Below are 12,646 nucleotides of genomic sequence, written 5' to 3'. Positions count from 1 at the left end.
CTCTAACTAGCATGCCTTAAATAAACTGTTCTGAGGCTGAGAAAAAGGATTGCATGACTCTTTTATTTACTGGCAAATGCTATTTGTGTTTTTGGACATACCAATGGCTTTAAAAAAATCTCACAAAATAGGCTTATTGTTAGATTGCTATAGATATAGCACTTTATATTGGTTAAAAAATAATAATAGAATGAAACCTCCATAGGTAAGTACTCAAAAGAATGATACACTAATCTAAAGCCCCTAAATGAAATCTTTTAGTAGGTTAAACATATTGTTTCTTTGTGCTGCAAAATTTTGAGAATCTGAATTTTCTCCTGTAGGAAATTTCATCTAATTTTATAGTTCCTAAAAATTGTCTTCACAACAAATTACCAAATAATAATTATATGGGTTTAAATTATTTTAACAGCCTCACTAATGTTTTAATAACTTGTATCCTAAACATTCTTCCCATCCAACAGGATGCTATATGATTATAACTATATATAATGGTTTTCTTTTCTTCACTGAATCCACATACACTGAATACACATAGCTCGTTTGTGGTAGGTGACAGGGCTGCTGGATACGCAAACATTTTACCAGTTATTTTTCTATTCCATTTAATGAAATGAAACTTGCAAAATAAATACATCTTAGCTATTCTGCGTATGTATTATATGTACTCTTCTGTGCCTATTTTATATTTCACAACAAAAAATGCAAAGAAAAAGAAATGCCAGAGCTCTTTAACATCACATATTTAAAATGTCCTATTTTCAAAAGGCATTCAACTATATGCATCTTGTTTGCAAAGGAAAACAATCAGGCCTGACTGTATAACTCAAGTTCATGAATTTTATGTATATTGTTGAGAGAGCACCCATGGAACTTCAGTTTGAGGCTATATTCCTTTAAACATAACTAAACCTCAAACTGGACAAAAATACTTAATGACCTGTTCCTGCAGGGAGTTGTGCAAGAAAATAATCAAATGTTGACCATTTGGCATTACCTCAGGCCATAAACTAATAAGCCAGCTGCTGACCACTATTAGTGAACATTTTGGGGGGGAAAGGGTAGTTAAAATTTGAAAGCTTACCTTCGCAAACACTGTTTTAACGTAAATGGGTAAGTCTCCATGAGGACTGCCATATCCTCCTACTATACTGAAGCCTAAGCCATCTGGTCCTCGGTCTAGGGTAATAGACTTATACTGAGGAGGCCTACAGTAAAGGCAAGAAAACAAGAGCCATTAGATCTTCTATGTATATCAATGGCTTATCTGACACCCACCTAAAGCTGATATAATTCTCTGTCACCAACAGTGAGAAAACCATGGGTATTCGGGGATGCTTCAATTGTCGGTGTTTGCTGTGCTACATATCTTAAATTTACATAATCTAATAAAGTCCTACTTAACTCCCTGATTCTATTACCCATGTATACTACCCTTAACCTAACATATCTATGGCAACTTCTCATTGTACACGGTAGCAGCTCTTTCTTTTTCCAGTTCATTTAAAGTGAGAGGAACAAGCACCAAAGACTAAGATGGAATAAGTCATAAACATCAGTATTCCCAAGCTCAGAGACAAAAATAGATAAACAAAATAAAAGCAGCATCAAATAATTTAAAATTTCTAATATGCTCCTCTCTTCTCCTCTCTCTATATTCTAATTCTTTTGTACTCAAGTTTTGGGTAATTGTTAAGTTTTTTTACTCAAAAGTATGATCTATTAAATGATTAGGCAATGTAGACATTTTTAAAAGGATAGACTGACCCCAAGACTAAAATGTTCCTTCAAAAAACTCAAGAGATGAAAATGCAGGAACAGCAGTAGCACACATACATGCCTGTCTGTCATCCACCTACTTACCTGTCTTTGATAAAGTAAATCCATACCAAACTTAAAGAGCTTAGACACACCTGGCTTTCAGATTTTATACTTTATCTCCCATCATTTCACCTTTATGTGGCTCATAGGGACATACAAATGGTAGTATGTGAGCTCACCCTAAGTCATCTTGAAATATACTACTTGACGTCAGCCCAGTGGAAGAAAGACTAGAACTGGCAGGCTCCTGTTGATGACCTGTGACCACACTCACATCTCCTCCAGCAACCACCTGAACACAGAAGAAATATAAATAGAAAAACACGCTCATGTGGCTAGGAAGACATCAGTAATTCTTCTTCAAAAAGAGCACTGGGATTAAAAATGTGTATTTCATCATTCACTTAATCATTTTTGTTAACATAAATTTCATAAGGTCCAGAGGTATCTTTGACACTAAGGATATTCTACTGATTCCATTCTATCAAGTTCTTGATGCTTTCAAACATGGTATCACATGCAATTGATTTCTAAAGATCTTTAGAATACAAGCCACTCAATCACACCACTGAAAATTTCAGCAATTAATCATATCCTGCCAAGACTGAGAATTTTCCCCCTTAGACATAAAAACTATGAAATAATACATACATTAAGAAAAAAATGTGACAGAATGTATTTCCTATGTACTTTCTTGGAACTCTCAATGTAATCATTTCTGTTCAAGGGAAACAGTAAATAAAATACGAGCAGGAAATTTCACTTTATAGTTTTAACATCAAAGCTCATGTGTCCTCAAGCTACTCACAATCGGAAGAGTTGGGATAAAAATCTTACCTGTATTTCAATGGAGCCAGAGGCATTTTTCAGTAAGTTAACTGCCTGGGTGTGAGTCATCCCCTCAGTGGATGTGCCGCAGATAGTGACAATCCTATCCCCAACCTGCGATGGAGAGAAATAGCCATCTACTACAAAGCCATGGAGAGGGGGACTATTTGCTTCCCCAGCCTCCACGCCACACATATACTGCTAATCAGCACCAGAAATATAACCAAGGAAACCTCCGATTCCTAGCAGCAGCAACCACAGAGAGAAGCTGCACGTAATGGCTATGTTCTATCATCTTTGGGGCCAGGGGCAGGGAACCACACTTCCCTTATCTGCATTTCTCCCAAAGAACACTGCATCTGTTATCATTTGTGAACAGGAATTCCTCTGGATATTATTATTATATACATTATCTGTGACTATAAGTCAAGGGTTGGCAAACTGTGGCTGATAGGCCAAGACTGGCCCCCCACTTATTTTGGTAAGTAAAATGTGGTTGTAGGAAAGACACAATTATTTGGCTGCATTCACAGGGTAGAGTTGAGTAACTGCAATACAGACACATAAGCCCTGCAAAGTCTAAAATATTCATCTTTAGAGAAAAGTCCTTTAGAAAAAGTTTTCTAACCCCTATGTTATCTGTACAATTAGTTTTAAAGTGCTAGTCAGAAATTCACATATCAAAGGGAGATTGAACCATTACTGATTTACATAGCATTTCTAAACAGTGGTCATTGTTTGAGACAATTTTAAGGCATGAGGCCATACAGATTTTACTGTGTAGAGACTGAGTTACTAATGGAATATTCACATGATTTCAGAACTGGGCAGTTAGCATAAATTCTATCATAGCGCTCTACAAATGAAAAATCCCTCAATTTTGAAGCAAGTTTTGTAGTTTCACGTTATAAATCACATTTACATCAAACTTCTGCAAAACAGATAAATAATATAAATGCAACATAAATGATAATTTTCAGTTTAATAAAATACCAAAAAGACATGTAAATAAAAAATTTCACTTCAAAAAAATAATTTTACTTCATTCTGCCAATACTTTCTGAGAGTACTTTCTGCTTTCTTTTAACTTCTTCCACAGGATTTCAAGCAAATAAAAATATTAAAAAACAACTACAAATTATCCCATTTCATTTACTGACAAATTGCTTACAACAGCAAATTCTTCTTTTAAAATTTCTTCATTTTTTACTCAAAGCAACCCCTATTGCAGCTAGATTAGCTGATTTAAAAGCTGATAGAGACATTTCAAACTGCTTGCAACAGTTGGCCAGATGCAAAGGGTTTATAAAACCTATTGGCAGATTTGCTAAGGCTACCAGGGACTTTGAAGAACTTACTCTGAGTTTCTGCGTCTGAGCTGCAACTCCATTCGGGTGCATCATGGCAATAAATACAGGAACATCACCCAGTGGACTGCCCACTCCTCCAGCAATGCTGATGCCCAATGAGTCAGTGGGCCCCTGCCACAGGACAGACAGAGCATTCTGGTCAAACTGTTATCTTTCATTGGCTTTTGTTCTCTTTGGCACAATGTTCCATAATTAATTCTGATCTAGACTTGAGGGAGGAAAAGGATGCCCAAGAAAACTGCATTAATTTATCTGATACAAGTCCTTAATGTGACTTAGAAAACTAAGCATCTGTTCGGGAGGTAAAAGAAACCACAACAGGCTAAATAAAAATCATGTTACAGGGAATGAGGACAACAGGGACCTGCATTCAAAGCCACAAACCCACACTAACAAATGCTGGGACCTGGAACAAGTCCACTGCTTTCAATGAATCTCTAGCTCTTCATGGACAAAATGGAAATAACCGGGCCTCTTACAAAGAGCTGCAGTGACTACTGAATGAAATGGCGATGGTATGAAGTGTCTACAAGCGTGCTCAGCACTTAAATTTGCTTTTCTTTTCTCTGTTGTACATAGCTGTCAGAAGAATCTGTTTCAGAAGAATGGGAAACTTCTTCTGAAAGTCTGAAGAAGGCAAAGGTTTACTGATCCATAAAAGAAGTCAGAGAGGCCCAGTATCTTTTGTGTGGGTCTGGGTTGATACCATTTTGGGCAAAAAAGGGTATATCAAAAATGATTTTTCAAACAAGGAAATTCAGCAGAGTCTAGATTGTGCTATTTTCACTGCATGTAATACATATTTTATCAGATGGTCCCATAAAGCAGTAAGGCAGCGAACAGGAAAACATGCAGACGACCTTGGAGCCATCAGCGTGTATACTATTTTCTCTCTCCCCATTACCTTTTTAATTTCAACAGTTCTTAATCCCTGTATTTCAGATGCCACTGTAAATGAAAAAAAACAAGAGAAAAATATGATTATTAACACATTTTTAATGTTAATAATAGTTTAAATTTCAGTCGATTCTAAAACTAAATGGGACTAAGTACCTAAGTGAGGTACCCCAATATTTTTGGAAATAGGGTGTTCAAAGTTACTAGCACACATGATTACATCTGTCTTACAGAGGGGCTCCCAACTGAAAAAATGGCACACCATCCCATATCTTCCTTCTTATTTCACGCACCGCTTATACAACTGCATACTCCACTCTGAATGAGACAAGGACAGGATGTGTTTTGGACAGAGACACACATGTGCACAGCTGAGAGGAATAAAGTCATGGAAACATTAAAAAGAATCCATGGACTTAAGGGCCTAAATTTCTAGAATATTAGTCACATTGCACACAGAGACTGCCATATGGTTAGTTTCTTCAATTTGAACAACTTTCAACCAATGCTCCAAGCCAAAAAGCCCTCTGCATCATGATTTCATGTAATTAAAACACAGGAGGATCATATTACTTTTCTCAATCAACATTTTTGCAATCTTATGAAAAATAGATGGCTTCAACTAATAGCATCTTCTGATTTATTGCTATTACATTAAATAGACAACAGGGATAAAAATAAAACACACCAATCTTCTTCATAAGAAAAAAATGACAGAATACTGATTCTAATGTTAGTAGATCTCCTAGGGAAAACATCAAATGGGAAACGCTGCCACAGGCATTGCTTCATGCTGTTCTCAATTTTTGCAGGCACTCATGTTTGCACCTATATTAGAGTTTAGGATGATTTAGAGGGAAGAAATCTTCAGAGGTAAAGTAAAACAGGGGAAAAAAATCAGTGTTGATGGCCAAAATTCAATCCAGTAAATCATGCTTAAGGTTTCAATCCAATCTTACGTGCATTCTTCTTTGAACTACTTTCCAGTAACTCAGATGTACCGGATCCCGAAAATGGAAAAGCGAATGAGGACAGGCTGGCTTCACTCATCTACAAAGACATAATAGTTGTCTTAGAGAGTTTGGGAAGTAATAATACCCCTTAAGTATGACTTATTTCATAATTATTTTAATGCACTTAGAAATACTTGTTAAGCAATAGCGGCATTTGATAATTAGAAAGGTAATCAATATAAACAGTTTCCACTGAGCTTTGTTTTCTTTTTAAGGAAGAATGTGCCCAGTGACATAAATAATTAAAGGTAAAAGAATTTGATTCCAACATAATCTCACCCAAGCTAATCTTCTCTAAATTTAATCTAGTTGCACACAGATGCGAACTTACACAACTGCAGAAATAGAGCCAGGGGACAGGAAACAAAGGTAATCATTCAGGGGTGACTGTGAGGTCTTTAAGACAGGCTATCACTGTGTTTTATATGTAGTGGTGAGGTTGTACAGTTCACCTACACAAGATTCTTTTCGGTTGAATGCTGGCTGATAAATGTTTGCTATAAAAACAGTTTAAACATATGTTATCTTGGTAGGCTTTATAATGTATTAATTGGTTCACTTTTGAGATTATGCAAAAAGAATCATGTCAGAAAAGAAGAATGGTTGGATTGTTTCTCAGAATGACTCACAAACTACTTAAGAGCTTCACCTTGCTTGCCTGTCCGTTCCCATCTCTCAAACTCTGTACCCTAGCTGCTCTGCCATGCTGCCAGGCCTGCGTGCAGGGCCTTGGACAGACTGGCAGGAAAGGCCATCTCTGAACTCCTTCGGCCTGTGAACTGCATCACCTTGATGAACTCCACAGCTACGCACCTGGCTGCTTTGAGAAGGTCTCCTCTCCGAATGGAATGGACCAGTTTTGACTCTTCCAACTTCCAAGGTTACTGTGCCTAGGGAACACTAGGGGGAGGTTGTTTGACAGAAACATTTAAATAAAATGCTACAGTCAGCTTTAGGATTACACTTTATTCTTTACGGCTGGGTTTTTGAAAGTCATGTTTCCTTTGGAATTTCTACAGGCAAGGATATCTCCCATCCTTTGTGGAAAGGTTTTTCTAAAACATTAAAACTAGTAAAAACTGTAACAACAAATCAGTAGTAGTCTGTCTTACTAGCTCATGATTTACATGGAGAGGGTGTCTGTCCAGGCAAAGAGAAATGGAGAATCGACCAATTCTCTCATGCAACACACTAATGTAGAGCCAAATGAGCTAAAGGAATTTGGATTTTAAACAACATAACAAAAGCAATAAATAACCACTATTGCAACAAGTTGCTTTGTTTTCAATTGCAGAGGTACTCAGATAACATAAGCTCTCTACTGGCACACTGCACCTGAATAGACCTATTACGCAATATTTAAGCCATACTGCTGTAGACATCAAATGAGAATTGAGGAAAATTTCCCTGTTGCCCTTTACAAATAAATCACAGGCATGCAAGAAATGCTATACAGTCTAATGTGGAAGCAGCAAAATGAGGTGGGTGAGAACCAGCTTTTTGGAGTCAGATACACTGGTTTAAATCCAGTCTGTGTGATTTACTCGCTGTGTGAACTTAACAGATGTCTACCTTGATAAGTCTTTTACTCTGCATTTTAAAAAACAGAGATCATTATAGGCTGCTGTGATAGAATAATCCATGTACAATGCTCATCAAAATGTCAAACACATGCAGTTTTGTCAACTGTGTTGCTTCCCGATTTTCCATTATAACAAACAGCACTGCAATGAACTTTACCTATGTAAAATTTTTTGTGTACTGAGGATTACTGATGCAAGACTTTAAAATGAGGAATTACTAAGTCAAAACAACAAAATGCAGCAGCAGTTACAAATAGCAAAGCTACAGGGATATTTAAGGCTTTCATTATATACTGGCAAACTGGTTTTTAAATGAGGATTTAACTGGTTCTAAAATTATCTATGTTACATTATGGATGCCTCCTCTATCTTTGAGAGGTTTTTGTCTTACAGAATTAAGTATCATTTTCAATTTATCTCCTGAAGGAAGAGACTTCTCCTTAAAGAACTCTAATTACTTTGTTTTTTGAAAATAACTCCAAGAAGAAAGATTTAAGTGTGCTTTATTAAAAACTAAATTTATATGTACATACCAGGTCCTATGCAAACCAGAGGTTAACTACAATATACTCACTTGAAATCCCTCTGTGAAGCTCAGCTTAATGACTGAAGAGGTTCTGACTAGAATCTGAGACCTCTGACATTATCCACTGCTGCTTAATAATGTCATGAAGTTATATGCTCGTGTTACTGAACATGTACCACATGACATGGATTCTGATGGCAACAGGTGTCTAGTCAACTTTGAACTACACTTCGGGTCATAAAAACACGTGTTAGGTAAAGGAAAACAATGAGATAAGAATTGAGAGAAAATACATCTAAATTTCCAAGAACTGTATTTTTAAGTGACCATCCTGTATTTTATAACTCATTTTTAAAATTAGACTGGTGCTGCCTTTCCAATCAGCAAATGATTCTTCATGGAATTTACTTTGGAGGAAAGAGACTTCACAATGTAAAACGTATTTAAGCTTAGCAACTATACCTTGGGATGGAGGCCTTATAATTACTGAATTAACAACAGTGGTAACTGTTGAAGGAACTGCCAGGTAAATCTGCAAACACTCTTCCGCATTCTTCATCTCTGGGGAAATACTGGGTTGGCAAAAAAGTTCATCTGGGTTTTTCTATAAGATGGTACAAAAAAAACCTGAATGAAATTTTTGGCCAACTCAATATAAAGATGTCCAACTTAGTGTGCCCAGCAAAGGGTAAGGGCAGGGCGGGGCAGTACAGAAAGCATAACTTTCAGAGGTACCCGGCTTGCTCCCTCTGATCTCCCACCTTTCTGTGGGAGCATCCCTGCCAGTATGAGATTCTCCCCTTATGCCAGAGGTCGTAAGAATACATCCAGATATAAATATGGAGGCAGGGTGAATTGACATGAAGACATTTTTTTCTCTTTTGTGGCCTGAATATGTGTTTTTCTTTCAAGAAAAGAGCCACATAACAATCACTTTATGATAAAATATCTGCTAAGATCACAGATATTCAGTTCATAATTCTTCTTACTGTGTGTGCTCCCTCACTCAGTCGTGTCTGACTCTGCAACCCCATAGACTGCAGCCCGCCAGGCTCCACTGTCCATGGGATTTCCCAGGCAAGAATACTAGAGTGGTTTGCCATTTCCTTCTCCAGGGGATAATACTTACTACTACTCTATAAATACATAACCATATAATAAAGAGCTGATCATAAGTGTAGAGATTTACCACTGAAGTATGTTGTCTAACATATAAATATGTCTTATTTGAGAGAACATATTAAATAAATACTTGTTGCATGTGGCAGCTCCTCCTTCTCCTACGCTATTACACATAACCAACTATGGCACTGGATTTCTACCTTCAGCAGAGCCGCAACAGCTTCCTGTGTTGCATGACGGACGTCTTCTCCATTCACCATTAGTATCTGGTCTCCCTGTAGCAGTCGCCCATCAGCATCTGCAATGCCTCCTTTGACAACATCGGACACAAACACTCCAGTATCATTTCTGCAAGTGTGATTTTTAAATACCACCATGTTATTTTTTCCCAATTGGAATGCAATGCTTATTTAATGAAAGGCTAACATTTTAGAATTGAAAATTTTACTTCTATTTTTATGACTTTAAAAGTTTTATTGCTTTATCAACACTGGTGAAACAGAATTTTGTATTATAATAGTCTTATGTCTTTATAATATTTTATAGATTAAACATATCGTTCATAAGCATATTTATTCAACACTTAAAAACTGTGAGTAGAAGTGGTTATTATACACATTTTATAGGTCACATAGCTACTAAATGGAAAAAATGGGACTTAAGAGTCAGTTACTGGGAGAAAAATCTATTGTTCTTTCTACACCATATTGAAGCCTTGAATGGATATTGACCTGTGCCTATATAAATATGTTGCTATTATCAACAACATCATTAACATTACTTAAAAGAAACAACGGATGTGTCTCAAATTAAAACCATTTGTTACTCAAAATTACATACCTTTGCTGTGATGTCTCATTTAAATCATTACGGGTCTAACTTTCATACAAGATAGGTTTATACAAAATGAACAACTATTAAGCTTATTCCAACCTTCTTTTCATAAAAGTAAAAATAACTCAATGACTTCCTGTTGAGATATAAAGATGATCATGTAGAAACATTTAATAAGGTTTAATTGCATCACTTCTTCTTGCCAAGGTCTTGACCTCAAACAAGTCATTTTATCATGTGATACAGTTTTCCCATCTTTAGAATAACTGTGCTGGAATTTACTAGATTAAATTATTTTTAGCATTACCTATATATACATATTTAAATAAATTAGGTATTCAATTTATGTAAATTCACTGACCTACTACTCCAGGCCTCTTAATTTACACTCTGTTTCCTTCAGGTGGTGCGCTCTTGTCATGCTGATGCTTCTCTCTAGAATATCCTCCTTCTCCTTTTGTTAGATCACCTCTCACATATCACACTTTTAGCTTCATCTCAGGCACTTTTTTTATAAAGCAGTTTTCCTAACCTACTTTCCTTAAATAAGGTCACATGATCCCTTTCTCCTTTGCTTCCATGGATTCCTCACAATATGTTTCTGTCTCTCATTAACAGATTCCTTTGTTGCAAGAATGTATTTAATTCTCGTTTACCAAACTGAGTTTTCAGATGTTAGCATTCATGCCTCTTTTAACTTTATTCCCCAGAACCCTATAGATCTCTTGGCACCCAGCAGGTACTCAAAATTACCAAACGCCTTTTTGTCTTGTTGCTGTTGTTCAGCTGCTAAGTCATGTCCTACTCGTTGAGACTCCATGAATTGCAGCATGCCAGCCTCCTCTGTCTTCCACTATTTCTCGGAGTTTGCTCAAATTTATGTCCATTGAGTTGGTGATGCTATCTAAACATCTCATCCCCTGTTGCCCCCATCTCCATTTGCCTTCAATCTTTCCCAGCATCAGGGTCTTTTTCAATGAGTTGGCTCTTCACATCATGTGACCAAAGTATGGGAGCTTTAGCTTCAGCAACAGTCCTTCCAATGAATATTCAGGCTTGATTTTCTTTAGGATTGACTGGTTTGATCTCCTTGCAGTCCAAGGAACTCCCAAGAGTCTTCTCCAGCAACACAATTAATCAAATCTTTGGCAATTAGCCTTCTTTCAGCCTTCTTTATGGTCCAACTCTCACATCTATTCACGACTACAGGAAAAACCACAACTTTGACTATACAGACCTTTATCAGCAACGTGATACCTGTTTTTAATATACTGCCTAGGTTGGTCATAGCTTTCCTTCCAAGGAGCAAGCATCTTTTAATACTGACTAAAAAAGTCTCAATTAGTATCTTCTGATGTTCCACTGCTGCATGGGCTGCCAGTTCAGTTCAGTTCAGTTCAGTTGCTCAGTCGTGTCCAACCCTTCGCGACCCCATGAATCGCAGCACGCCAGGCCTCCCTGTCCATCACCAACTCCCGGAGTTCACTCAGACTCACATCCATCGAGTCAGCGATGCCATCCAGCCATCTCATCCTCTGTCGTCCCCTTCTCCTCCTGCCCCCAATCCCTCCCAGCATCAGCTGACACTAGCTACCTACAGAATACAAGCAATTGGTAAAGATTCTACCACTACTAGTACTCTTCACAGAAATTTAAGTTCAATCCTTTCCAGGAAATCACTGCCTTTGCCCTGATTAGTCATACCTTTTACCAACAATACTCAACCCCAGGCCTTTGCCTGGCTTCTTCTGCAGCTCGACGGAGAGGGTGTCGTACACGTCCTCCTCTTTGTATGGGGCCTCATCTCTGTACAGCGTCAGGCGCACCCTTTGTGGTGTTTGTCTTAGGACGTTTATTGCTTCATCATGTGTGGCCTTCCTCAGGTCAATTCCATTTACCTGTACAGAAGTGGGACACAGATGGTGAGGAAGTAGATGAGTTGAGTAAAGTGAAGAAAGATGGAAAAGGGAAGGAGTGGGGAGAAAGAGGAAAGGGAGGGGCAGGGGGAGAAACAAAAACCACCCTCTCCACAGTTGCCTTTCCTTTGAGGTAAAGGTCAAACGCACAGCATTCTGTACCTCTAAAATCTGATCTCCAGCCCAGAGTCTTCCATCTTTACATGCTGCTCCTTCCTCATAAACTTCATGGATAATAATGGCACCCTAAGGGCACAAACAAAACAAACCATGCTTTACCCCATCCTCCCTAGGAATGGTGAGCAGAAATGCAGTCAAAGCACACTATACTCTTAGAGACACTGATAAGGGTTATACACTGACTACATCTGTATGTGAGTCATGCATCAAAATTCAAAGAAAAGCATAACAAGACAAGTTGCTGTAAGTCTTAAAGAAATTTGTATTTCTTTCAAATGATAGGGAATTTTAAAGAAAAAATTTATAAAATACATAAATCACCCACATACTTATTTATAATAGATACACATCACCTTTCCTATCCACAAATGAAATTAACAGATATGCCTCACATTTCCTATCTTTAAGTGGAATGAATGGCTTTTAAATGCATTTTTGACAATTAGAAATTTTTGTCTATAAATTATCCAATTTATCAAATGTTTTCTCAGTATGGGTCTAACCCAACAATATCCAGTCAGTAAAAAGACAATTTATTACTAAGTCAGTGTTGACT

General features: G+C 37.3%; 1 protein-coding gene across 13 annotated transcripts in view; it reads right to left on the bottom strand.

The window, feature by feature from the left end:
* Nucleotides 1-12,646, bottom strand: part of MPDZ (multiple PDZ domain crumbs cell polarity complex component) — a 168,079-nt gene that overhangs the window by 5,026 nt on the left and 150,407 nt on the right. For 9 of the 13 annotated variants that reach the window (XM_044939853.2, XM_044939850.2, XM_025281520.3 and 6 more), the window contains 11 exons: nucleotides 12,073-12,156; nucleotides 11,699-11,892; nucleotides 9,361-9,508; nucleotides 6,743-6,829; nucleotides 5,876-5,966; nucleotides 5,210-5,287; nucleotides 4,924-4,967; nucleotides 4,008-4,130; nucleotides 2,659-2,763; nucleotides 2,001-2,113; nucleotides 1,085-1,208 (listed from right to left, as the gene is read on the bottom strand). In XM_044939853.2, coding sequence (XP_044795788.1) covers nucleotides 1,085-1,208; nucleotides 2,001-2,113; nucleotides 2,659-2,763; nucleotides 4,008-4,130; nucleotides 4,924-4,967; nucleotides 5,210-5,287; nucleotides 5,876-5,966; nucleotides 6,743-6,829; nucleotides 9,361-9,508; nucleotides 11,699-11,892; nucleotides 12,073-12,156 — 1,191 coding nt within the window. The remainder of the gene's footprint in view (nucleotides 1-1,084; nucleotides 1,209-2,000; nucleotides 2,114-2,658; nucleotides 2,764-4,007; nucleotides 4,131-4,923; nucleotides 4,968-5,209; nucleotides 5,288-5,875; nucleotides 5,967-6,742; nucleotides 6,830-9,360; nucleotides 9,509-11,698; nucleotides 11,893-12,072; nucleotides 12,157-12,646) is intronic. The other 4 variants (XM_044939851.2, XM_025281525.3, XM_044939854.2 and 1 more) reach the window with 1 other exon arrangement.

The sequence above is a fragment of the Bubalus bubalis genome, chromosome 3, assembly GCF_019923935.1.
Source record: "Bubalus bubalis isolate 160015118507 breed Murrah chromosome 3, NDDB_SH_1, whole genome shotgun sequence".
Taxonomy (NCBI): Eukaryota; Metazoa; Chordata; class Mammalia; order Artiodactyla; family Bovidae; genus Bubalus; species Bubalus bubalis.
The sequence above is the reverse complement of the archived record's forward strand: the minus strand, read 5'-3'. Positions and strand labels throughout refer to the sequence as shown.